Source organism: Bos javanicus, chromosome 2 (assembly GCF_032452875.1).
Source record: "Bos javanicus breed banteng chromosome 2, ARS-OSU_banteng_1.0, whole genome shotgun sequence".
Taxonomy (NCBI): domain Eukaryota; kingdom Metazoa; phylum Chordata; class Mammalia; order Artiodactyla; family Bovidae; genus Bos; species Bos javanicus.
In genome coordinates, this window is record NC_083869.1 from 124,297,659 (window position 1) to 124,323,563 (window position 25,905).

At 42.6% G+C, this 25,905-nt stretch overlaps 1 protein-coding gene across 4 annotated transcripts; it reads left to right on the plus strand.

Moving 5' to 3' along the window:
* The first annotated feature begins 177 nt into the window (after window positions 1-177).
* On the plus strand, window positions 178-25,905 carry SRSF4 (serine and arginine rich splicing factor 4). Of its 4 annotated transcripts, XM_061390556.1 has the most exons (7): window positions 746-10,932; window positions 11,591-11,755; window positions 16,272-16,414; window positions 17,298-17,410; window positions 20,291-20,505; window positions 24,075-24,164; window positions 24,416-25,905. In XM_061390556.1, exons 2-7 carry the CDS (start codon window positions 11,691-11,693, stop codon window positions 25,227-25,229), a joined length of 1,440 nt encoding a protein of 479 aa, XP_061246540.1. In that variant the 5' UTR covers window positions 746-10,932; window positions 11,591-11,690; the 3' UTR covers window positions 25,230-25,905. The 4 variants fall into 4 exon arrangements, with proteins under 4 accessions (XP_061246532.1, XP_061246540.1, XP_061246558.1 ...); XM_061390548.1 differs by lacking the exons at window positions 746-10,932; window positions 11,591-11,755 and adding an exon at window positions 178-477; XM_061390574.1 differs by lacking the exons at window positions 746-10,932; window positions 11,591-11,755 and adding an exon at window positions 16,732-16,880 and having other exon boundaries at window positions 16,326-16,414.

Here is a 25,905-nt window from a genome sequence, read left to right on the forward strand (position 1 = left end):
TCCGGGGGAAGCGGCGAAGCCAGCGGGCTACGCTGCGCGCCAAGCTCGCGAGAGAACGTGCCCACACACCCGCCCGCACCGCCTGTCGATCACCTGGCTCCGCCCCGCGCCGGCGCGCCCGCGGACAGGCCCCGCCCCCGTCCCTGGCCGGGCGGGAAGCGAACGCGCTCTCTCCCTCCCGTTACCCTCCGCCTGCGGGGAGGCGGGAGGCGCGTGCTCGCGAGCTGCGTGCTCGCGTACGTCACCGGGTTCGGCTACGTCCGTCCCGCCGCCCGCCCGTTGCCGCCGCCGCCGTCGCCGCGCTCTCGCTTCGCCGGCCGCCGCCTAAGGGGGGCTGGGGCCGGGCCAAGTAGCCGCCGCCGTTGCCGGGATGCCACGGGTGTACATCGGCCGCCTGAGCTACCAGGCCCGGGAGCGCGATGTGGAGCGCTTCTTTAAGGGCTATGGGAAGATCCTGGAGGTGGATCTGAAGAACGGGTGAGGAGGACTGAAGAGGGGCCTGCCGTGTGGGGACGGGGCCCCCGGCGGTGGCGGGAGGCCGCGGGGACGGGGGAGGGACGCCTGCCCCACTAGGAGCTGCTACCGGCCATCTCCGGCTCCGCCATAGTAGCGGCGCCTCGGGGGCGCGGGTAGGCCCCAGTTCCTACTGCGCCTGCGCGGGTGGGGGTGGCGGAGGGATAATGGGAGCGATGGTGAGCCGCTGAGTGGGACGGGGGGGAGGAAAACCCGAGTGGGACTGGGGCTGCGGGCGGGAGGGCACACAGCTCCAGGGCGGCCTGGGTTTTTCCTTCTCGGGCCCTGGGACCGGGGCCTGGTTCGTCTCCAGCGGAGACCGACCTTTCCCGCTCTGAGGGCTGCTGGAAACAGATTTCCTGCTTCCTTTTCACTTCTTACCCAGTTTACTGGATCAGATGGTCACAGCGCATCTCTCCCAGGGACGGGAGCTCTGAAGGGACCAGCCCCCCCACCCCCGCCTTCTTTTTTTTAGATTTGCCATGTGCTATTCTTTTTTTGGGCGGGAGACTCTGGTTTGAATAGTCTAGGGACGGTTTCAAAAGTATCGACTTGGGGTTCTGAAAGCCTTCACTGTTCCCTCTACAGAGGTAAATTAAAAGTCTTAACCACCTATCTTTTAAGACTGCGTACAGTTTCCATGCTGGGGTTTCCGTTCCTCAGCTTGCCAGGAAATTGCTCTGAGGTTGTCGAATTTGTTGGAGAATAGTGGCCACTGTGAGTTGTCAACTCGTTGATGTAGACGGAGACCTAGAGTTAGAAAATTGCTGACTTCCTCCCCGGCTATGGTGTGTTACTTGTATTCTGATCTATCTTGGTAGAGCAGGGCCCACAGGAGTTACAAGTTTCAGGGATAACAGATGAGTCAGGACTGGAGAAGATACTCAACAGGGAAAACTGAGAACCAGGAAATGTTATGTAGGACTTCAAAGACACGGATATTAAAAAAAGGAGTAGGGGAAATATTTTAGGGTACTAAACCTTGTATGTTAGAGAACTCTTGTTTGCCCCCTCCCCTTTTTAAGACCTGCTCTGCAACAGGTCTGACATGACTAGAGTTTATTCCCCAAAGTAATGCTAGCAGCTAACACTTGAGAGGTTTATGAAGTTTTAATTGAACACTGGACAAACATCGTAAGCTAGAATGTACTCAAACTGTTGACTGAGTTTAAAAAGTCATTTCAAATTGTTAGGAAGAATCACCTTCTTATTAAGGGAAGTGTCCTCCGTCAAGTGTTCATTATGAATGCTAATTTCTTTCAAAGTAGAAGGCTTAGGACTTTCTTCATTTTGTACATTAGAGCTTTCAGCTGTTAAGTTGGGCAGGGGGTTGTTACTGTGATAAACATGTGTCTGAATGATTAAGTTCAAACTCCCGGTTTTCTTCAGAGCCCAACCAAGTTGACAGAATAATTAAATTTTGGGGAAAGCATGGGTTTTGAAAGCAGACAGGCCTGGGTCAAATCCTATCTTCACCACTTACTTTCTATGAACAAGTGACTTCTCTGATTCTGAGTTTCCTCATCCACCAGGAAAAGGAAGATTAGAGATAAGAATTGTAAAGCATTTGGCTTATAGCTGTAAATGGTTTCTGTAATCAAAGGGATCTGACCATGATCCTAAGGAGACAGCTTGTTAAATGTTTAGTAACATGAAAGCATATTTGGTGAGGTCTGTTCTCTAAGGTTACTCAAGTGATAGCAAGAAATGATGTTGATACTAATGGGAAAATAATTAATGGAAACTAATTAATGAAACAAATGTTGATAACAACCAAGATGGCTGTTGATGTGCTGAATGAAGGGAGGAGGCAGAAAAACAATTCCACTCTTGAGTAAATTAAGTGCCTACATTTGAATTAAGAAATGCTTGCTCTCTGTTTAAACTCAGAAAGTGAAACTTGGAGCAGTTTGTTTGAAATAGGCTTTGAAGTATGGATTGATGGAGTCTTGAAGTGAAGTGTCTGGGAATAGTGTATGTCCCAACTGGTGATGGTTGAATGAGGAAGAATTTTGAAATACAGTAAACAGCCTAGCTTGGATGAGTCTGACAAATGATCTAGAAGTTTAAAAACATAAATCAGAAACAACTATAAGGTTTTACACTAAACATTCAAAATCACGTGCTCTGGAGGGAGTAGTTGAGCAACCTGAGAAATGGTGATACAAGACGAAGAACCACTGCTCCTTCCAGGACCGTATATACATGGGTCTCTAGGGGGACTATTCATTTTTGCAGTTGTGCAGCTAAACCGTGGGATGCATGAAATCTGCGGTTGAAAGTCAAAGGAATGAGGAATGGGAAGTCATTCTAGGGATTTGAAGGCAGGTGTGACAGACACCAAACTGGTGCACCTCCTGGAAGCATTCAGGAATCCTTGCAGAGGAAAATGACTTCTGAACAAAGCAGATAGTTGTATTTCAAACACAAATTGACTGGATTAGATGGCAGTAGTGCAGAGGAGTTTAAAAGGATGGCATAATTTAGCAACATGTGTAAATTTACAGTCCTGAGAACTTAGGAAGCATAATAGAGCTCCTTGAGAATCACTTTTAACACATCTGGATTGTGATTATAAGTATCTCTGAAACTGAAAAGCAGAATTTGGATGGTTAGGGCTTTGAAGATTGCTGAAGAGTTGGAAATTTGTAGAAGTGAGATTCATCAGTAGACAGTAGATAAGTTGAGCTGAAGGACTGTGTGTAAAGTTCAGAATTAAATAGGCATAATGCAATGGTATAAATAGAAAGGTTGACCAAACGAGGAAGCAGATGAACTCTCCAGAGGAGATTTAGTATCCAGGAGAACCTTTTATGGACCCTCTTGGGATCAGGAGAAGGGAGATGTATACAGGAGTGCATTGCCTGCTTTTATTGTACCAGGTAACCCTAATCTAGATTGCCTTTGTTTTAGAGAACTCCTGGAAAGATGGTTCAATTTGGGACCACGAACACGTGCTGTAAATCTCCCACGACCATTTAGGCCTCTCCAGATCCCCTCTGGTCTCCATCTGTATGTGCCACACTGACTCCAGCAGGAGCACTGGGGGACCAGGGGTCAAGGAAGCAGCAATATTAGCACCCGTTAGAGCCCTGCCAGCTCTGTGGTAACTTTTGCTGTCTTTGATTATTTGTGAATTCTGTGAACTTTCTTTTTTGTTAGTCACTTTTTTCTTTTTTCATATAAAATGTAGATAGGTTTTTAATACAGTATTTTGCCACACAATATTGTAGTCTTGCTCATAGATCTTTATATTTTAATTTTTTCCATATTTTAGTTAGTGAATGAGACACATCCTATCCTGCGATTATTTTATTTGCCTAGTAGCTGGACAGGTAAACCCCCAAACCATTGAGGAGTTGGGGGGGCGGGGGTTGGTTTTTTTAGTTGGTTAAATCTGTGAATTGAAACTCTCCAGGGAAACTTTGCTATAAATTTCAAAACCTGTGTTTCATATTACAGTGAAACTGTGAACAGCCAGAATTTTCAGAGGTGTAATTGGATTTTCATGATATCTAAGTATTACCAAGAAGTTCTTTGTTTTCACCCTTTGCTTAAAATTCCTTCAAGTGGAAGATACCTTAGTTAATTTTTTAAATGTATTAAGGCTTCAGCGAGTTGCATCGTTTTTCTGTTAGTTCCTGAGCACTGTAGGACATTGTTAGGCCTGAGATACTGGGATAGAATCTCTGCCAACCCCAGAACCTACACAGGGATGTTCTCTTTTGACTGAATCCTTGATGAGAGCTTGTTTTTCTTCTTGTTTTTTAAAGAGGCAATAAGGAAAATATAATTGAATTTGAAGTTATTGGTTTCTGGCTAATTGAACTATTCGTTTATTATTAAAAACCCATTCTTGGGAATTCCCTGGCAGTCCAGTGGTTAGGACTCAGCGCTTTCACTGCTGAGGGCCTGGGTTCAGTCCCTGGTCAGGAAACGAAGATCCTGCAAGCTGTGAGGTGTGCCCCACCTCCACCCCCAGAAAAAAGCCCATACTTAATTTGTATGACATTTCAAAATACTGTTTTATTTCTGATTAAAAATGACATTCTTTGCACTTAGACTTTGCCTTTTCTTGCATGCACTTCTTCAGCCTCCTCACCTCTCTTTTTCACAAGCTTGGATTCATACTGTTAGGTTCTGTTTTGTAACCTGCTGCTACCTAACAGTCTGATCCTCTTTGTCATTAAGTGATCTCTTGCAACCTAGTTCTTAAGCGCTACATAGTATTCCCACATGTAAATACTGTTTAATATAGTGTACATAAGCGAAACCATGTTGTACGACAAGGCGATTGTCTTTGGTCTTCCACTATTTTGTACATATATAAATATGGAAAATATCCTTTATGTAAATCTTAGGGCAGATTCCTAAAAATAGACTTGGAAACAAGAGTGTATACCATTATCCCTCAGTATACTCACAGGATTCGTTCTGGGACCCGTTGCAGATACTCAAGTCTATGGACGCCTAGGTCCCATAGTCCACTCCCCACACCCACAGTTTCAATCAGCCACAGATGTGAAGAACTGACTATACACGTTTTGAACTTTGGCTACCTTTTGGTTTCTATATTATTTATTTATATTTTCACTTGCCATATTTAAGAGTTCCTATTTTTCTGAACTTACTCTTGACCATAATGTTTTAATATTATGACTTTTTAAATTAGAATATCCAAATATATGTGTTAGAAGTTATCTTGCAGCCTTTAAGCCTTATCCATTTAGCTTACCAAGCATAACAGATTGAAGAACTTTTTTAATAACTTTTTGACTGACTAGAAAATAAATACAGGTTCGTTGTAGATAATTTAGACAATACCAAAAGCATGTAGAAGTTATCATTAATAATCCTTTTAACATAGACAAGGTTTTATGTGCAATTTTATGTTCCTCTTTGTATGCTTAATTTTTCTCACATATTTTATTCTGTTACATTAAAGTCTTTCACATAAACATCATTTAGTGGCTACCTAAAATCCATTGTATGGCTGAATCATGCTTTACCCAAGCATTCTTCCTAGGTTGTCTCTAAATTCTTGCTGTTGTGTATAACCTTGTGATGGATGTCATGTGCATAAAACTTTGTTTACATTTTTAATCATTCCTTAGAACAGGTTCTAGGAAGTAAAATGCATGTCACAGCAGGAGTGAACACTTTGAAAGCTCTCCATGGGCATAGCCAAATAAGTGTCCAGCAAAGCTACGCCAGTTACACTCGTACCAGCGGTGCCTGGGCACACCCGTCACAGCAGCTCATCAGCAGGAGCAGTTGTGTTGTTTAAAGTCTTTGTTAGTTTACCAGGTGAAATGGTTGCAGGTGTCTTACAAGAGCTTTTCTTAAATAAGAAATCATGAAAAAACAGGACTGTGGATTAAGTAGCATCTGTCACTGTTTTGTTCGTAATGTAACTGTTACAAATGTGACCAAGTTGTTTTTGTACCGAAGTCAACATACCTCCAAAAATATATATATATAGTATATATATATATATATATTTTTTTTTTTCCCCCTTAAGCTGTGGGTAATTTTTAAATTTCTGTCATTTTAAAAAGTCAGTACCAAGAAATCATACCATGCTGTGATTTGACCAAGTGTTACCTACCACCTTAAACTGCCCTGGCTTGAGACTCCCACTCCTTGTTCCTGGTTTCCCAATCAGTTTGTGAAAAGAATAAACATCTTCTACAGTAACCTGTCCAAGTCATCTTAAATCTCTATTCTCACTTTAATAGCTTGCTCCTCCTTTCCTGATTGAGGTATCAAATGAATTTAAGGGCCACGTGAAATGTTCTTCCCTTCTTAAAAAGTAGGCACAGGATGTAGACTAGATAAAATGTGGTTTGGGTTCACAGGATTTTCTTATTCTTCCACGTAGCCTAAACAGAAGATTGTATTTTGAGTTCCTCAGAAGAAAGATGCTCAAAGCATCTGAGAGAATACTCTTGGGGATAGTATTTATGAATTTGTAAGTTAACACTGAAATTTTAAAATAAACAAGTGTTATCTCTAGTTTGTACTGACAGGGAAACTGAGGCACAGGAATTTAGAGTGACTGGTCCAAGGTCACAAAATGAGTTATTGACAACTCTGGAAACTGAAGATCTGATTTATGCACATACCAGATACAACATGGGCGGTGTAGGTCAAAGCTGCTTTCACGCTGTTCCAGATGGTTCAGTCCTGTCCTTTGGGGCCGTGCCTCCAGGGGTGAGAAGATAGTTCGGGTTCCACTGCCAGAAGTCCTTAGTCTCTCTGCACTGGCTTCCAGCAGACCAACGAGTGAGATAGGTGGTCTGTTTTGTTTTAATGACATTGGCCCTGGGCAGAGACTGCACCTGATTCTCCTCAGGCTACTGTTTGAAGAGCTAAAGGCTGGTGTCAGCTTTGTGATGGCTGAGAACCAGGTAGGATTTTGTGCAGGTAAAAGGCGTAAACAGTCTCTGTTGTGTTGTCATTGCTAGGGCTGTCTGGTCTTGGAGTATCCTGGAGGTGAGGGGTGGTTTGTGCCCTGGATTTGCACGCCTGTGTTTTCAGGAAATGCCCTACATGACTCTTGCTGTATGTGGAGATGAAAGTCTAGAGGTCCTGGAACGGCACCTCTAGATTCCTGAAGAAGCACTCGGGGCCCTCCGCCAGGGTCCCCAGCCATGTCTTGTGCCTGGATGCCAGAGGCAGGCCTTCATGAACACCGGCCCCCAAGACCCAGGGTGAGTGGGAGGACTGGAGGCAAAGAGGTGAGCAGGAGGCTCGAGCAAGGGGGTCAGGAACCACAGACCAGATGACTGACTTTGAGAAAAGTTACTTCATGTGGATGAAACAAAGCTATTGATCCATTAATGTTTAAGGAATGTGAAACATGCATTAAAATATTAAGTGAATTAAATAATTTTCACGGGAAAGGCATCCCCAAGGTAGCACGGGGAGAGGCATCTTTAACCCAAAACAAACAGAGACTGTGAGGCGGTTATGAGGGACGTGGAAAGAGCCAAGATGGTCCCAAGAGGCATAACCTCTCAGAGGCTTTAACGTCTGTCACCCTGCTTGTAGTGTCGTTTAGAGGTAAGTACAAACTGGTTTTGTTTGTAGCTTTGGTGTGGATCCAGATAGTGTTGTCTGCTGAGTGTACACCTTTGTTTCATTAACTGCAAGTAACAGTGATTGTATCTTCCATTCCAAGAGTTTTATTCTAAATCAGCAGTACGACTTTCATCTCTTTGAGTTCTTTTAAACTGTTTTTAATTTGTGATCGAGTCTTCATGAACTTCAAGTGTGTCATCAGAGAGTAAAGTTAGTCTCTCAAGTCGTGTCCAACTTTCTGTGACCCTGTGAACTATACAGTCCGTGGAATTCTCCAGGCTAGAATACTGGAGTGGTAGCCTTTCCCTTCTCCAGGGATCTTCCCAACCCAGGGATCAAACCCAGGTCTCCAGCATTGCAGGCGGATTCTTTACCAGCTGAGCCACAAGGGAGACCCAAGAACACTGGAGTGGTAGCCTGTCCCTTCTCCAGTGGATCTTCCCACCCCCAGGAATCGAACTGGCGTCTCCTGCATCACAGGTGGATTCTTTACCAACTGAGCTATCAGGGAAACCCCATCAGAGAATAGTTGACCTCTTTTGAAACTTAATTTCATTTACCCTTAATATTGATAAATGTCAGGAAATTGAAATGGATGCAGGTGTGATTGTGTTTACCCTCCTTTAAGGAAAGCAGCCCTGTTGACTTTAAAGGTCACAGTGATACATTCCATTATGACAGAGGGGTTATGGTTGTGATAGATTGAGCCACAAACTATTTACAAGTGTGTTGCTTACTAGGGGTAGTCCCATTTTGTAGGGTAGGAATATGGTAACTGCATATGAAAGGGAATTTTCTTAGTTCATTTTTGAAATAGTTTGGATAGTTGAAAAAAAAATGGTAAATAAGCTCATAGACCGGTTGCACAGTAAAACTAGGTTTGAATTTGGTTATAGATTCCCCTCTTCCTCCTGCTTTCTGAAGGAATTTTGTATTATCACTTAGTTTTTAGAATAATGATTATGTCTGTTCTTTTTTCTCACTCCAGTATGTGAATATTCCCTCAGAGATGGGCTGGTCTTCTTAATGACTATATCATCTTTCTGTATATTCCTTGACTGGTGTTGAAATGTTGATAATTGACATACAGGTTTGGTTCCACTAGTAGCTTAGAGAATGTTCACAACTTGTCAGTATTAGTACACATCAGATGCAGAAATGATATTCCTTGTCATTTAATATTTCTCATAAGATGTTAATATTCATGTGGGCATTAGTCTTCCACAGCACGTAATTTGATGTAGCTGGTTTTCTGTGCTAGAGCTTACATTTCTCAAACTGTCTGCTCTATGGAGCACTTCTTTCCACTGGCATGGAGACAGAAGAGCATGGCAATAGTGTTAATATTAGGTGAGGACCTAGGTCTAAAGAATCCCAGGTATTGGGTTGCCTTTATTTAACTGTTCTAAGTCTTCATTTCTTCATCTGTGAAATGATCAGGAAAGCTCACAGTTGTAAACATTATTATAGGGAATAATAATATTATTATATGAAAAGGGAAGGAGGTGGGCTAGAATAGTCATGTTAATAGTGGTTTGGAAAAAAGAACAAAACAGTGGTTTGGAGTTAAATTATAGATGCCTGTCATCTGCAAAGTATTTTTCTAGTTGCTGCTATAATCATTGTTTAATTGAAAGTCTGTAAACCTTATCATATTCTTTGATTTCTGGTCTGTTTTTTTTCCCACACCATTCATGCTTATATTTTTTGGTCCCAGTTACCATTCCTTACAAAACTAATTAAACGCATCCTTAAGTACATAATACTGTCAATGTCCATTCACATTTACCACCTCTAGGCCCAACTTTCCATCATCTCTATGCTGGTCTAATTTTTGCTGAGCCTTAAAACCAAAGACCGATTCCAGGGGTTAATATGGGGCCTCCAGAATGGGGACTGCACAGAATAATCTTATTTTTCCTCTATTCTTCTAGTCTGTTATGTTCTGAACCCACACATGTTTTCGGAAGGACCAGATGGCTGACACTGGCTAATGGGAACCAAAAGAGGAGTGAAAGTAACCTGGTTGTCACATACCCCAAGCTTAGAGGTTCTTCACCTGCCCCAACATCAATTTCTTTTTTGCTCTGGAGAATTTACCCGACTGTATCAAAAAAAATGTTAATATAGCCTGGCTTATCTGAGATTAGATTATCAAGCCAAGCAGCAGCATTTGTTGAATTTGAAAGAATTACACTCGGGACTGTGGGAGAGAAGAAACACCTGCCTTTACAAAGGCAGTGTGGCCTTGTGGCTAAGAGTTCGGGTTCTGGAGTCAGGTGGGCCTGGGCTCTAGTCCAGCTGTGCTGCCTGGGAGCTCCTGGACTCTGTGCGAATGGCCTAACCTCTCCCAGCCTCATTTTCTCCTTGCAAAGTGGGAGTAGTAGTGCATTCTTCACATGTCATGAAGAATGAATGAAATATTATAGATGAAGTATTTACTTGTGCCAGGCACTATTTAGATAGTAGCGTTTGTTAAAGAGCTCATAATCAAATGAGAAGATAAGCACAAGGAAAAAGAACAAGGCTTGACATTTTTCTACTGTTTGAATTACATTTTAATACTGAAAGAAATATGTGAGACCTAGTCAATTCTGCCTTGATTAAAACTTAATTCCATTATATTCTGTTAAATCTGGTGGAAAAGGAAAAAAAAGAACAAGGCTTGAAAGGTCACCAAAACATTATCATGTAAAACAAAAAATTGAATAGAAGTGCTAATGGAAGTTTCTGGGACTCATGGAAGAGAATTCTCAAGTCGACAGAAGACGGTGGTTCTGATTCACCTTGTGTGATCAAGGCATTCCAGAGTTAGAGAATGGGTCAACAAAGATCTTTAGGAGTCAGCATAGACCTCTGAGCAAAAGAAGGATACAGCAGCTGGCTTTCCCTGCTACATTGAAACAGACAAGTTGCCTAAGTAAAAGTAGCCACATTCTAGAGCAAAGTGAGGTGAGACCCTGCTTGTCTACCAGAGAGGAAGAGAGCACCCTGAGAGCCCAGCAGAGGGAGCGCACAGTAGAACGAGGCAGTGCCCTGAGGGGATCACCAGGGGGAGGCAGTCAGGGGCGATGACAGGGCGGTTAGGAGTGAATCTAACGGTCGGGGGACCGAGAAGAGAGGAATCATGAGGTAGGTTTTCTTCTTTGAAGGTGGGGAAAGATCAAGTGCAGACTGAGATGTGGCCAACGTTTGCAGACCAGGAATCCACACTAGCTCTAAGCAGAGAGCTCTTGGTGTGCGGGAACTGCCAGTTTGCCGACGTGAAAAGAGCCCCAGACTGGGTACTGGTGAGCCCTGAAGTCGCACCCCAGCTCTGCCACTCAGTGAGCACGGGTAAGTCATCCACCTTCCACGGGTGGCCGTGATGGCCCTCCCTCCTCGGAGGCTAAAGAGGGAGGCCGGAATGCCCAGAGCAGCCTCCTTCCTGTCTCAGGATAGAAAGGATCTCAGGAACCCACTTTTTGTGGTAGCAGCTCCTAGCAGTGGGTTACATACAACCCCCAGTTACTGGGGTTGTCAAATTGGAACCGTAATCTGTGACCCAGGGCAGTGAATGGGACATTGGTCAATTTTATTTTGAGAGCCTGACCACTGCTTCCCTGGAATTTTGCAGACTTTTGGTATTGGGGATAGTAACACAATTGTCACAAGCTTTCTGAGTTGGCTTCACCTGAGCACTAGAGAGTTGGTTGCAGAAGTGCCTTTCTGCAGTTTTCCCAGCACTTTATGCAGAGAGCAAGAATTTGTTTTTTTATTACAGTCCTGTCCGTGTGCCCCTTTTGCACCTCATGACACAAACTGACTGAAGCGTAGGACCAACACTGAGTGCTTTGAAAGAGAGCTGTTTCGATTCCTGTTCACTGAATGCCATTTCTTTCAGGGTAGATTTAAGGGCTGTGCCCTTAAAGTACATTGCTTTTGACCCTAGTTTCAGGGTTCAAGCCACCCCATGGGTTAACTTCAACAGATGAAAATTTTTCCTTGGCTACAGCAACATCCCTAATCCTGACCAGCCATGGAGAGGTTCGGTTCTTGCCAGTGAATGTGGGAATGGCTCACCACATTGGGAAAACAAAACTCACATCCTGCTGATGTTGGCTGAGGACTGTCATGTCCACATACAAAGAAAAGCATGTGGCACAGTTTTAGGACAAAGGTGAGCAGAGATCCACCGTGGAAAGGGGCAAATGTTTCTTACAGAGCGAGCATCCAAGGCGTGCCCCGCGGTGAGCAGCGCTGGCGGGTGAGGGCAGGCACACGCATGGAGGCTTGCTTCCCCTCGCCCCTCGGCCCCACTCCCCGTCAGTCAGCTGGTGGTGCACACCCCCTCAGTCACCCCATTCAGGGAAGGTGTTTGGAAGACGGAGGTGGCCCTAAGCCCTCCCTAGAGGGTAAGGCAGGCTCCCCATTCTCTGCAGTAGGACATACAGAGTGGTGTTGGGGACCACTGGCGTAGGTTATTAGGATCAGGGGATGTGCACAATATCCCAACCTCGGGTGGTCATTCTTCTTGGGTGAAAAACTGATCAACTTTTCGAAAACTGAAGTCTTGGAGTACTTCAGTTTTAAAAGTGTGTCATTCCAGCTCCAGCATTTCAGAGTTCTGACTGACAGTCTGAGCAGTCTGTTAGCTGTTGAATGGGGAAGACCTGAGCATTGGCAGTGATGTAAGAATGGATTGAGGTTTAGAACAGCCCACGTAACTCAAAGGCTTTTGTTTGTAGTGTCCAGATTACATGTCAATATTCAGTAAGAATCATGGTACTCACTTTTCTTAGAAAATGGCAGGGATTCCTCTTCCTTCATTTTTTGACTAGATTTGTCAGGATTAAACATATTCTAGAGGAAAACAGTTCGGGGAAAGGCAGTTGTAAAAGAACACTGAAGAAAGGAATTTTTCTTTTAATTGGAAAGATTTGCATTTAATAGGTAGGCCAGGCTTTTTGTTCCTTTACACAGGCAGAGAGAGAGGACCGATGTAACATCTGAGAGTCAAGCCAGAGGAGGCATACTGGTGGGGTTTTGGTTTGTGTTTTTATCAGTCCCTGCCTTAGAGGGATTTTATAATCTGTCATAGGTTCATTCTCCCAAATTACTTCATCTTCATTCTCATACTAGAGTTACTGAAAGATGGTCATTTTTCATAGAGAAGAGAAAGGATGTCTGCAGCTAGAATTAAGAAATTTATCTGCTAGGTTGTGACCATAAGGCTTGTGTACAGGTCACCTCAGTGGAATGTCTGAGTGCACGCATGCCAGCTCAGTGTGCACGCATGCATGTGTGTATTTTGCATCCCTACTCTGGCAAAGAATTCGAGAGGAGAGTACTTTAGGGGAGAGGAGATCAGTTTCATGGTGGTGGTTTTGTGGGGTTTTTTTTTTGCTGCAAAGCACAAAGGAATTTTAAGATCTATTTAGAAAGATTCTCTGATGTTATCAGGGAGAGCTTTACTTTGTTAAAGGCACAAAAATTTAATTCAGAGACAAACTATTTAAATAAAACTAAAATTTTGTCCCATCATTAAGCCAGAGGAGGACTAACTTTATCATACTTTTGATGTTAGGAGAAACCTGAGAGATACGTAGTATAGCTCCCTAGGATTCAGAGAAATAAAGTGATTTTAACGTGCTTTCAGAATTGGTTTGCAGTGGAACCCAGACTAAAATCCAGGCCAGTTCCTGCTGCTCCAGTCCTAATGGAGTTCTGAAGTCAGGCCACAGTCTGAACATCTGCTGTTTTAATTGTTTAATGCAGTGTGCCTCAGTTTGCTCATCTGTAAAACAGATAACGGCACCTGGTTCTTGGGTACCGTGTTTATTAAGTAATGTTTAGTACATAGAGGTTACTTAATAAATATTCAGTACCATTTTATTGTTGCTATCTAGTCTTCTGCCTGATTTGGGGAACTCATTCACTCTATTCAGTGAAGTGAGGTCATCCTTTCAGTAAAACGGATCTACATGAACAGTGATATGGTGGAAGCAACCACACACTGATCTGATCTGATCTTTGCTTACAGAACAGAAATCACACCAGGCATGGTGTATGGTGCAGGAGGATATTTGGCTTTGTCTTCCAGGCCCACCCAGCAAGTCAGTGACAGAGAAGAGTGACAGTCAGGTCCTGATTTAATCTTGGACTGGACTTTGGCATTAAAACGTTACAGATAGATTTTGTGGCTTTTCAGAGTGGTAGCCAAGATTTTTCTGTGGGATAAGTTATATCTTAAGTCAGCTGTTTTAATAGGTGTTTAAGATATCCCCCAAAAATGTGGCTACTAAGTAATCTGCTCATTGGGACTTCTTAGAAATGTAGTAAATATTAGGGAAGAACTGCAGGGGTCCTTTTCTTCTGATGACACAAATGGATCGCTACAACTCAGAGAAAAGTTTTATTGGGAAGGTGTGCCTTGCTTGAGCCTCAGCTGCAGAGGAAGATTGATCACTGTGAGCATTATTATTATTATTATCTTTTTTTAGATAACTGTGTCTCCACTTAGCAGATTGTCACCTTCCCTCAGAGGCAGGATGAGCTCTTAGTGTGCACAGGGTGATCCTGGAGTCTGGGAGGATGCTCTGCCACAGAGTTCTGACCAAAGCATCGCTTGTCAACACACATCTGGCTTTCTATTTCAGGTTACTTGCAGGGCTTGGGGTCTTGCGTTCTCTGACTCCCAAGTGGTTGTAAACCCTAGTTGTTTTGAAGAAAACAGGTGTTCTGTGATGTCTTAATATAATCCTCGCAAATCAGCTGTTGTCCTTCTGACATCACATCAAATGAATTAAGGGCATTGAATGGTGCTGAGCCAGTGTGAACGCTTAGAGGGGAGGGGAGGCCACTTCATCATGCCCGTGTTGGATGTTTTCTCTCATCCCTCTGTACTTGGCATCTGGGCAAGTTGGCAAAGCAGACCTGTGACCAGTCTTGACAGTTAAGCAATGTACTTCTGGGGGCAAGGTGTTTTATTATCTATTTAGAAATAAACCAAAGTAGAAAAAAAATTTTTAATCAGCTCTTTAATTTTGTCTCTTAAAGTGATAGCGTAGCTTTCCTGAAGACCCACTCTACTTGGGAAAAGACAGCTAGCTGCAGTGTATTTTATCTGTTAGAGATTTTTTATGATCATAAAGCACTTTTTAACATAGTACATTTTACTGATTTTGAGAGGTTTTACTTGCTGTATCAACTATGACAGTTATGGGCAAAACCATTCTTAATACGCTGCTGGGCAGTTCCAGCTCATGGGAGTGTGAACCGTGCTTTAAAGTCTCCATAATCCATAAGCTGAGCCAGGTGTGTTCTGAATTCTGTTCCTGTAGAACGTTTCTTATTAAACCCTGGGTGTTTCTGTGTTACTTTTCTTTAATGGAATTGAGCTTCAGTGACTCTTGACGTTTGAATGCCACTCACAGACATTTCAGCATAACAAAGTTTTTAGCTGTACATTGTCACCTTGAGAGACTCTTCAGTAAAGGAAGACTTCCTCAGTTTTGGTTCTCTTAACATGTTGCTGAGTACAGCATTACCTGCTAAAGAAAGTGGAATAATTTTGGTCAGGCTGGATGAACTTCTGGCAGGTCTTAGAACTTGTTTTTAGTCTCAGTAGGTTTAAACCCAGAGGGACACCAGTCAGTGTCTGTGTACTTAGCTCTGTTAAAAGTTTAAAGGTGTTGATTGTAACTTGTGTGATTGAGATGGTTTTGATTTTTCAGTATAGACAGTTCTCACAAAGCTAGACTTTTCACGGCCACATCAGACCAAACTCAGTTTATTGATAATATAGTTTATAGGGCGTTTGTTTGACTTTGCTTATAAATATCTTACAAATTTTGCATTTGGGTTTTATAAGTTTTTCCCTTCAACGGGCATTAACAGGATTGGGATAGGAGGTTGTTTTCTTTTGGATCTGTGTTAAACCACCAAACCTGTTTGTTTGCTGGGAAATTCCTAGCAGTACTATGTAAAAGAAGTTTGCACAGTTGTATATAGATTTTAGAGAATTTTAGCCTACCTATAAACATGGAAGTGAATTTGGAATATCGTGAAGAAGAGAATAGCTCCAAATTTTTTTCATTGGTAGTTTTTTTCTAAAAACTAGGGTTAGTCAATTCACCTGTGACTTGTTTAGGTAGAGAAAAGGGGACTTTAAAAGCTTTTTTCTTTCACTGAGGAGAATTACAGTACTTTTTTTAAACTTGGTTTATTATTCCAAGCATGATCTAACAGTTAAGACACAGTGCCTGAATGTAGGTCTAACTATTCTCTAAGATACTACTTTGAGGCTAAAGCTAAAAAGATGAGTTTTTACTATGAGTTGAAAGAGCAAATATTCAATCTTGTAGGACTACATATTTTAATACCTTATACCAAGCTTCCCTGTGGAGGTCTTTGCAGTTGCCACCAGCTACTTGGGGAACAGAAGAAATGATCTCTGTCTATTTAGCCAGCCTCCTACTAGAAATACAGGAGTCAACCTTGAGAAGTCTCCCTGCCCTTTTGCGTGCCCATGGACACAAAACTGAATGGTTTCAGCTAAAGGGAAGAGAAAGCTGAGCCGTAGTTTGCCAGACCTGCCTAACCTTTGCTAAGCATGAGCCTCAGTGCTTTCTCTTTGTGTTAGTGAAACCGGTGTCAGAATGGTACCAACCAGGATTTTGTTTGCTCTTTTCTAGATATGGGTTTGTGGAATTTGATGATCTGCGAGATGCAGATGATGCTGTTTATGAACTGAATGGCAAAGACCTTTGTGGTGAGCGAGTAATTGTTGAGCATGCCCGCGGCCCACGACGAGATGGCAGTTACGGTTCTGGACGCAGTAAGCATTTAAAGGGCATTTGTATCGGTGACATGCCTCTGTTATTAAATGTTAATTTTTTAATTAATTGATTAATGTTACATTAAAATGTATTGATTATTTAAGCCATTTGATTTATAAATTATGTATCTTTTTAAATGTAAAATTGTAAATAAACATCTTTAATAATGTTTAATTTTAATTAAATTGACATAAATTTCTTGTTTTAATACTTTATAAATATGTTTAATGATGTGTGTTTGTGTTGTTGTTTTTTTTCTCTGTAATGCAATTGTTTAACATAGATTTAACAAAGACCTCAATGTTTTAATTAAAAGAATCCTTTGAGGCTAAGATGACTGCCTGTTCCATTTGCTGACCTTGGGTTACCTTTCCATGCGTGGCTCTTTGAACCATTGTGGCCCTTGGCTGACCAAAAACAGGAAGCCATGTGACGACCGCAACCTTTCCCCATTAGACCTGGGTGGTGAGGATCCCAAGGGTTAGACACAGATGAGATTAAACTGAAATAGGTGCCTGAAAACTTTTTTTTTCCATATAAAATATTCACAAAAATTTTAATCACTGTGAGTAACACCAGTAACCGATTTAGTAATTTGGTTACTTATTTCTAAATTGTTAATAATTTGTAATTTATGCATGTTAATTTTAAATATAAGTATTAATGAATATATATACTTACAACTTTGTAAATTAAATTAAATTTTCGTGTTAGCTGATTGCTTATTTTAATCTAGATTAGAATTAAGGGTGGGGATAGAGTTAAAATATATATATTCTTTGGGGTGGGGGTAGATGGTATATTTAATAAGGGGAATGTGTGCTGTGTTGTTTTTTCTTTTTCCTCCACTGAAGTAATCTCATCTATTTGAACCTTCCAAAGGTGGATATGGTTATAGAAGAAGTGGCCGAGATAAATACGGCCCTCCTACACGCACAGAATACAGACTTATTGTGGAGAATTTGTCAAGTCGCTGCAGCTGGCAAGACCTAAAGGTTTGGGCCCTGTTAACCTTCTGGGATACAGTTGGGCAGGAGTTAAGTTTGGGAAAGAGGTCATTTTATACAGGCCCAGGCACACCGAGAAAGCTTTCCCAGAGTATCTGAAAATTTTCCAATTAAAGTTTCCACAGGAACACAATCAGAACCTCACTATCCTGTATGTTACAGGACCGGCATGCTGGGGACAGCCTATGTTATATGAAGTTTTCTCTGTGGAGAATGTTACAGAGAGATCACAGTGTAGTTTTGCCCTAATAAAAGAAAAAATTACAACTAACGGTGTTTCCTGCAATATTAGTTGTAATATGCAAGTTTGTGTCAGCTTCCAACATAGAGCCTCACTGGTGAAAATAACTATCTGACCCATGTTCTTTTCTAAGATTTATTTGTTTTTCATCGAATTTGTTTATTGTTGTTATTTTTTTTGGCCATGCAGCTTGTGGGATCTTAGTTCCCCTATTCCTGCTGAAGATCGAACCTAGGCCTACAGCAGTGAAAGCTCGGAGTCTTAACCACTGGACAGCCAAGGAATTCCCTATCCTGAAAAAGTTTTAATCTCAAAAGGGAAAAAACCTTATTGAGTAGTGTCTTAACCTGAGTGGTCTTAGGAGGGCAAATGTAAAGGAGGATTGGAGTTTCCTATCTCACTTCTTATTAAACAAGTCATCTCTAGCAAAATGAGTGGGTATACTTAGGTTCATAGTTAGGAACCCTTCACATTCAGGTAGTCTTAACTTATCAAAGTGCTTTTACATCTTTTTTTTTTTTTTTAACTGCTCTCAACAGTCTTTAGCTAACAAAGATGAGATATAGGAAATGTTAGTTCACAGTTGGTCTTAGCAGAAGAGCTGGGATTAAAACATATGCTGGTATTTTTTTCTAGCACACTGTTGGTTGTCAGCATTACAGCAGGCCCTTACTGAGTGTCTGCCAGCAAGACTGTTCCCTTAAGAAATGACTCCAGTATTCTGAAAATTAAGAATTGAACATTATGAATTAAAACTAGAAAGACTTTCAAATTTGGGGTTAAAATGGAGCCTAGCCAACATCCTCAGTTGGTATTATGCTTCCATGCGCTTGGCAATTTAACTCAGGAGAGGAGAGCAGTTGATTTTCCTAGGAAGTCAAGGGAGCCTTCAGAGCAGGACTTAGGAGCCTACCTGCCTGGGTGGATTCCCAGCTCTGCCACTTACTGGTTATTTTACTTGAGTAACTTACTTTCCTCTTGGGCCTCATACTGTTGAACTATGAAGAAGATTAATATTCACGTCTGTTGACAAAATAATGCATTTTTATATGAAAAATTGGAATGGTTCCAGGCACAATAAATGCTAGCTATTAACCAAGAAAATGCAAAATAAAATAAGCGAAAGGAATACTGTCAGTTTTTAAAATGTGTAAATGCATGCTACCCACTGGTGATGTTGAGATGAACTGCAGAGAATTGGTCGTTTCACCCACGGTGTGGGTGGTACTAAGAATTACGTTCCGAAGTCTGGATGTTATATTCAGATCCCAGCTCCTTCGCTTAATATTAATACCTGAATGATCTTGAACAGTTTGCTTGATATCTCTTGTATTTCATTTTCCTGTAAAATGAGAGTAATGATTGTATCTACCTCATGTGACTGTATATAGGACTGCATTAATTAAATCCTGCTTATCAACAACATTCAATATGTTAGGAGCTGTTATTAAGGATTTGGAAGTATGGCAGTATCTCACCTTGCCCAGGATAGTCCCAGGTGTGGCATAACATCATAACATTTTCCTTACTCTTTAAGATGTATGCCAGTTTGGATGATAAATCATTTATATATGGGCCTTGTGCCTTTTGCCCAGAATCACCAGTCCTGCAAATAATTCAGTTGAAGTAAAGAAATTTTTGTATGAAGATGTTCATTGGTAGATTATGAATAGTAGCAAAAGACTATATGTAAAGCCTAAAAGTCCCAACAGTTAGGAAGTATTGGACACACTAATTATGAAGAATGTAGGTCATGTTAAGACATGTATACGTTTTATGACACTGAGCAAAGAAATAGTATCAAACAGCATATATTCAGTGTTGGTAACTTTGTAAAATATGGAGAGGAAAGCAATAACAAAAACGAATTGCTATGGGATATTTATGTATTCATTTATGTATTCATTCCACAGATACTTATTTTGGGGTATATTTTATGTATAAACAAACATGGGGAAACTGGCCACAAGACCCTAAGTTTTAAATTTATCCAGATTTCGTTTTCTTTTTAAACACTAATCACATCTCCTGTGTTCATCTGGCATGTTGGTTGTATTCTCTCCAGCCAGCCAATTGGATTATATTAAGTCCTCAAAGAGAATGAGCAAAGAGCTTTACAGCAGTCATTGCAGAAGCCAGGGCTGGACAACACTGTTCTGTTGTCTTTTTGTCTTTACCAATCCATTATGATTTTGTTTACATTTTACCTTAGATGTTTATCAACAACTATACATGTTTTCAATAAGAATTTATAATGAAATGTAAAAGACTTGACTTAAATATAGTTAAGTTTGAGTTTCTAAAACTTCTATAATCAGAGAACCTACCACTAAAAAAATTGGGAAATGATGGTTAACTAAAAAATTTTATATTCAATTGTAAAATTTATATTCAAACAAAACAGTTTACAGGAACTGTTAAATATTTATTATCTCTACTACCCACCTAATGTCTGATTCTTTAAAGAACCTCAGTAAATAGTTGGTGTGTAGCTGGAAATACCTAAAGTCAACCTGAGAAACCTGGCATTTCTTCTTAAAGGCAAGGGGAAACTTTCATGATGATGATTGTGTTAGGTATTTTCATAAAATGTGTCTCAACCTATTCCGGGATTTTGTTTTTCTTAGGATTATATGCGTCAGGCAGGAGAAGTGACTTATGCAGATGCCCACAAGGGACGCAAAAATGAAGGGGTGATTGAATTTGTGTCTTACTCTGATATGAAAAGAGCTTTGGAAAAGTTAGATGGAACGGAAGTCAATGGCAGAAAAATCAGATTAGTTGAAGACAAACCTGGCTCCAGAAGACGCAGGTCCTACTCCAGGAGCCGGAGTCACTCAAGGTACTGTTGATGGCTTCAAGTGTTTAAGCTTGCTATAAATTCATTAATGAACACGTGTTGTTTAGTCGCTGAGTCGTGTCCCACTCTTTGTGACTCCATGGACTGTAGCCCACCAGGCTTCTCTGTCCATGGGATTTCCCAGGCAAGAATACGGGAGTGGGTTGCCATTTCCTTCTCCAAGGGATCCTCCCAACCCAGAGGTCAAACTTGAATCTCCTGCATTGCAAGTGGATTCTTTACCATTGACCCATCTGGGAAGCCCCAAAGAGCACATAGACAATCCATTTTTATTGTCCTGTGGAAGTCTCCAGTACTGTGGTTCTATCTGCTTCAGTAACTCAGAACTTTGACCTGAACATTTATTTGTAAAACTCTTGAACACTTTTGTCATGAGTACAAATAGAAGTAAAGTCCTTTCTCTGAGGCAGGTATCAGTGACCTCCTTTCACATTTATTCCTGAGTCCCCTAGATTATACTATTACTGGGGGCAGCATGACCACTGGCCCATTGGCTACTCTCCCAGATACTCCAGCTACTCAGGAACGGAGACTTTGTCTTATTCAGCAGCTGCTCTGCAGATGGACCAGACACTTGTAAATAAGACAGATACGGTCCATGCTCTCATGAAGCTCAGTCTAGTGGAGATGATGGGCATTGAGCAAATAATTACTATCGTGCTTAGGATGTTAAAGGAAAAGTATATAGCCCAGCTCTGAAGAACTTGCAGAGACTTCCCTGAGGATATGTCATAGAAACTGATCCCTAAAGGCTGTGTTGGACATGATGGGCAAAGAGAGGGGGTAATGCCTTTTTAGCAGAGAAGACAATGTTTTTTGAAGGCCCTGGTGGGGGAATGGACAAAGCAGAGGAGAGCAGCTTGTGATGAGACAGCAGAGAGCCAGTTCCTGCTGAGCCACAGGCCAGGTTGAGGGTTAAGAGCAGTGAGAAGGCATTAAGCTTTCCAGGTTTTGTTATTTTGTCTTTTAACTTTTTATTGTGGACAATATTAAATATATAAAACATTAGAGAAAATATGAACCTCAGCCCCCTTATACTTATTGCCCATCCAGCTTCAGTACTTTTTATTTTGCCCGTCTTGCTTCATCACCCCCTCCTGCTACACTGTTTGAAGGCAAGTCTAGACATCCTGTCATTCCGTCTATAAATACTTCAGTGGGTATCTAACCTTTGAAATAAAATAATGAAGCCACGTCACAACACGTCTGTGTTCAGCTTTCCTCAGGTGCCTCATTACACGTGTATGTTTGTAGTTGGTTCACATTAGAATCCCAGTAGGTCTGCACATTGCAATCAAATGACATGTGTCTCAGTTCTTTAAATCACAGCTATCTCCTCCTTCACTCTCCTTATTCTCCATGCATTTAGTTGTAGAAGAAACGGTGTTCTGTTTTGAAGATTTTCCACAGTTGAAAGTTTGCAGATTGTATTTTTCTGGTGGTGTAGACACATCCCTCTATCTTATCCCCTGTGTTTCCCATAATGTTGCAGTTAGATCTTGAGGGCGCGTAGAGTAAGGCCAGGATTTTAGCAGGGGCTTTGTACTTGTGTTGCATCCCTTGTGTGGGCTCTGGATGTCTCACTCTGGATGATGATAACGTTTATCGGCGGGAGCTGCCCATCATACAGCTCCGCAGCAGCAGCCCCCCCAGTGTCAGTGTCTGCTGAGCGTCACCGCTCAAACCATTCAGCAGCAGTTGTAGCAGGATGGCTGTCTAATTTTCTCATTCTTTGTGCATTTAAAGGCATTAGTTCTGTGAGGGATGATTTCCCTCTTATACCCTTTTGCTACCACCCTAACAAAAAATTTGTATAAGAAAAGGAAAATAAAAGTTGATACCTTTATTTACCAGTTTGCAGAATATTGAATGTGCCAAGCAACACCCAAAAGTGGTGATGAGGTTGCTTGTTTAGCATCATTTTGAATAAATTATTGGATCTTTGTATATTTAGTGTTTGATGCATTGCAGTCAATTTTTTAGTGACTCAAATTATTGGCTCAAATTATTCTGTCTTTGGTCATTGGGAGCCCTTCAAGCTGGCTTCTGTGTCTTTTGATTTTGTTTGATTTCTGTGTGAATGTGCTTTACTAAATACTTACCCAAATTTTTCATTACAACATTTTTAAACATTAAATATTGACAGAATAGTCCATGAGCATTCATGCCCTCCCTATAGCTTCAACAGTGCTGAAAGTTTGCCTTCCTCTGTGTTTATAGACCCACCCTATGCGTTTATTTTGCTGTACCATTTAAAGAGAAGTTGTAGAAACTGACACTTCATCCCTAACTAATAATATGTCTCCAAGAATGAGATTAACCACACTTATATTTTTTTACCTAACAACGTTATTGGTGATTCCATAAAGTCATCTAATGTCCAGGTCGTATTCAGGTTTCCCCAGTTGTTCATTGATGTCCATGGAGCTGTGTTTTCTCCTGGCCAGGATTCATCCAGTCATGTGTTGCAAGGAGTTGGGTCTCTTCAGTCTGAAGTAGCCTGCCTATATCATTCTCCCCTCCCACCCCATGACATTTACTTTTCTTAGTCTCTTTTTTTAAATACTGCCCCACATTCTGAATTTATGTTTTCTCTTTATATTGTTGAACTTATACTTTATTCCCTGAACTTCATAAACTGGAAGTTAGGTCTAGAGGGATGTGATTAAGATACAGATTAAGTATTTTGAGCAGTTCTTTCTTAGATAATAGTGTCCAGAAATCTTTGAAAGTCTCTGTCATGGTGATAAGTCCCATCTTTGCTTTTCCTGCAAAGGCATTGGTCATGTTCCCCAAGGAGCCCTGGTTGCTTTTGATAGGAAACGATAGAGTCTACAGTCTTGGTACTAAAGGTTTTTTAAACTTGAAGTGTACAGTTGACCCTTGGACAAGTGGGGTTTGGGGCGCCAACCATTCATATACAGAGTTCCCACACCCATGGATTCAACCAGCTGCAGCTGTGTAGTATTGCAGGCCATACTTATTGAAGAAAACCCCATGTGTAAGGGGACCCAATGCAGTTCAAACTCATGTTCTTCAAGAGTCAACTGTATTTAAAAACAACTCTCTGATCTCAGTGAATTGTATGACTAAGTGAAAGGCAGAGGTGTATTCAGGAAGGCCACTTAGGGGTCTTTGTGGTAGCAGGGAGAGTGGTGGTGGCTTGGGCAGGGCGGGGGGGGGGGGGGGGGCGACGTAGTTAAGTGGAGAAGATAAAGAGGAGAGTCGCCAGTGCAGAAGAGAGTGAGGGAGGGAGGCAAGTCCAGGATGGCTGTGGTTTCTGGTGCCAGGAGCTGGTGAAGCACAGTGGCATCGGTGGGAATAAGGAAGAAACCCAGCAAAACAGCAGGTGCCGGGGAAACGGGCGTTGGGGATTGGAGGAGTGTTTGCAGGTGACTATCTCTGGGCCCAGTGCATGGGAGAGAGTTCGCTTTCAGCTTGGTGTCTGGAAACTTCCAGGGTGGTGCATGTTTGGTTGAAAAGATGTCTTAATTGACTATTCACTCAGTGTTTTGTCAGCAAGTATTAAAAGTACATATTTGTTCCCCTAGGTCTCGCTCTCGAAGCAGACATTCTCGTAAGAGCAGAAGCCGGAGCGGCAGCAGCAAAAGCAGTCATTCTAAGAGCAGATCCAGGTCCAGGTAGGCGTTCCTGGAATTCACACAGGGCCCACCTGCACCTGGTCCCGCTTCGGTGGTCACTGTGTTCCCAGCCTTCCCTCACCCCAGTTTTCTCAGCTCTAGGACTGCAGTCGTGGGGGTTCGGAAGGCAGTCCTGGGCCAGAACGAGCCTGGCCTTCCCTTGTGGGGCAGAGCTCCACAGGTAGCTGTAGTCCATCTCCTCTGACGGGGCCTGAGGTTTGAAGTCCCACGCAGCGTCCCTGTCTCCCCAGGTCAGGCTCCCGTTCCCGGAGCAAGAGCCGCAGCCGCAGCCAGAGCCGTAGCCGCAGCAAGAAGGAAAAGAGCCGCAGCCCCAGCAAGGACAAGAGCCGCAGCCGCAGCCGCAGCGCCGACAAGCGCCGCAGCAAGAGCAAAGACCCGGCGGAGGAGAAGGTGCAGAACAGCGACCGCACCGGCAAGTCCAAGAGCCGCAGCCCCAGCCGGCACAAGAGCAAGAGCCGCAGCCGCAGTCAGGAGAGGGGCGCGGAGGAGGCGCGGGGCAGCGCCAGCAGGAGCCGAAGCAAGGAGAAGAGCCTGCGCAAGAGCCGCAGCCGCAGCCAAGGGGGCAGCCGCAGCCGGAGCCGCAGCAAAAGCAAGGACAAGAGGAAGGGGAGGAAGAGGAGCCGGGAGGAGAGCCGCAGCCGGAGCCGCAGCCGCAGCAAGAGCGAGAGGAGCCGGAAACGGGGCGGCAAGCGAGACAGCAAGTCGGGCAGCGGCGGCGGGAGCGGCAGCAGCAAGAAGAAGAAGAAGGACGACGCGGACCGCTCGCAGTCCCGGTCACGCTCGCGCTCGGGCTCCAAGGAGCGGGAGCGTGCCAAGTCTGAGTCCGGCCAGAGGGAAGGCCGAGGGGAGGGTGAGGATGCCGGCGCCAATGAGGAGACCCGGTCCAGGTCGAGGTCCAATTCCAAATCGAAACCAAACCTTCCGTCAGAATCACGCTCCAGATCAAAGTCCGCCTCAAAAACCCGGTCTCGGTCCAAGTCTCGGTCCAGGTCTGGGTCCAGATCGCCCTCCCGGTCTAGATCCAGGTCTCACTCGAGGTCCTAACTGGCCGCGGCCACAGCTGGAACTCCCCGAGACGTCTTTTTGTACATGTTTGGTAGCGTAGCACAAGTGATTGGAGTAGAACATACGTCACTACTGTACATTTTTAATTCCCCTAATGGTGTGTCTACAATTGTTAAATCTAAGTGCTTCCTCTCCATAAAGCCTCCTGGGGCCAGGCCTTCCTGCTCGACTGAAAACAATCTTCTCTTTGAAAACCCCTTTTACTCATGGCCCACGGTAGAATATCCAGAATGCCTTGGCGTTCAGGCCTGGCCTTTCCTACAGGGAGCTCAGAACCTGGATGGCTTTAAGGCTGGAATGATGTCATAGGTAGGTATGGTGAGTTCAACCATTTTGCCCTTGAATTGATGCCCTTTGATGTATGCCATTTAGTGAAAGTGCTAAGTCTTAAGTTTCCTACCACTTTGGTTTCATATTTTTGGACTTAACAAAGTTGTGAATAGCAAGCACAGTCAAGGAAAATTGATACCTGCAGTAACCCATAGGAAATAAACTGTAGAGTTCCATATTCTGGTATTGTGATTATATTGTTTTATATTAAAAAAAGAAAAGAAAAGAATTTTTTTTAATTTTATTTTTCCCCGTCTTGCAAAGTATAGTGACCCCTGTTTCCATTAAATTTGAATAAAGACTATTTTTGCTTGACAAAATTTCA

Excerpts from the sequence above, each read along its gene's own strand:
- SRSF4 (XM_061390548.1), top strand. The coding sequence starts at position 371 with ATGCCACGGGTGTACATCGGCCGCCTGAGCTACCAGGCCCGGGAGCGC. Across the intron at positions 16,415-17,297 it reads CAGTTACGGTTCTGGACGCA|GTGGATATGGTTATAGAAGA; the intron begins GTAAGCATTTAA and ends AACCTTCCAAAG. Across the intron at positions 17,411-20,290 it reads GCAGCTGGCAAGACCTAAAG|GATTATATGCGTCAGGCAGG; the intron begins GTTTGGGCCCTG and ends TGTTTTTCTTAG.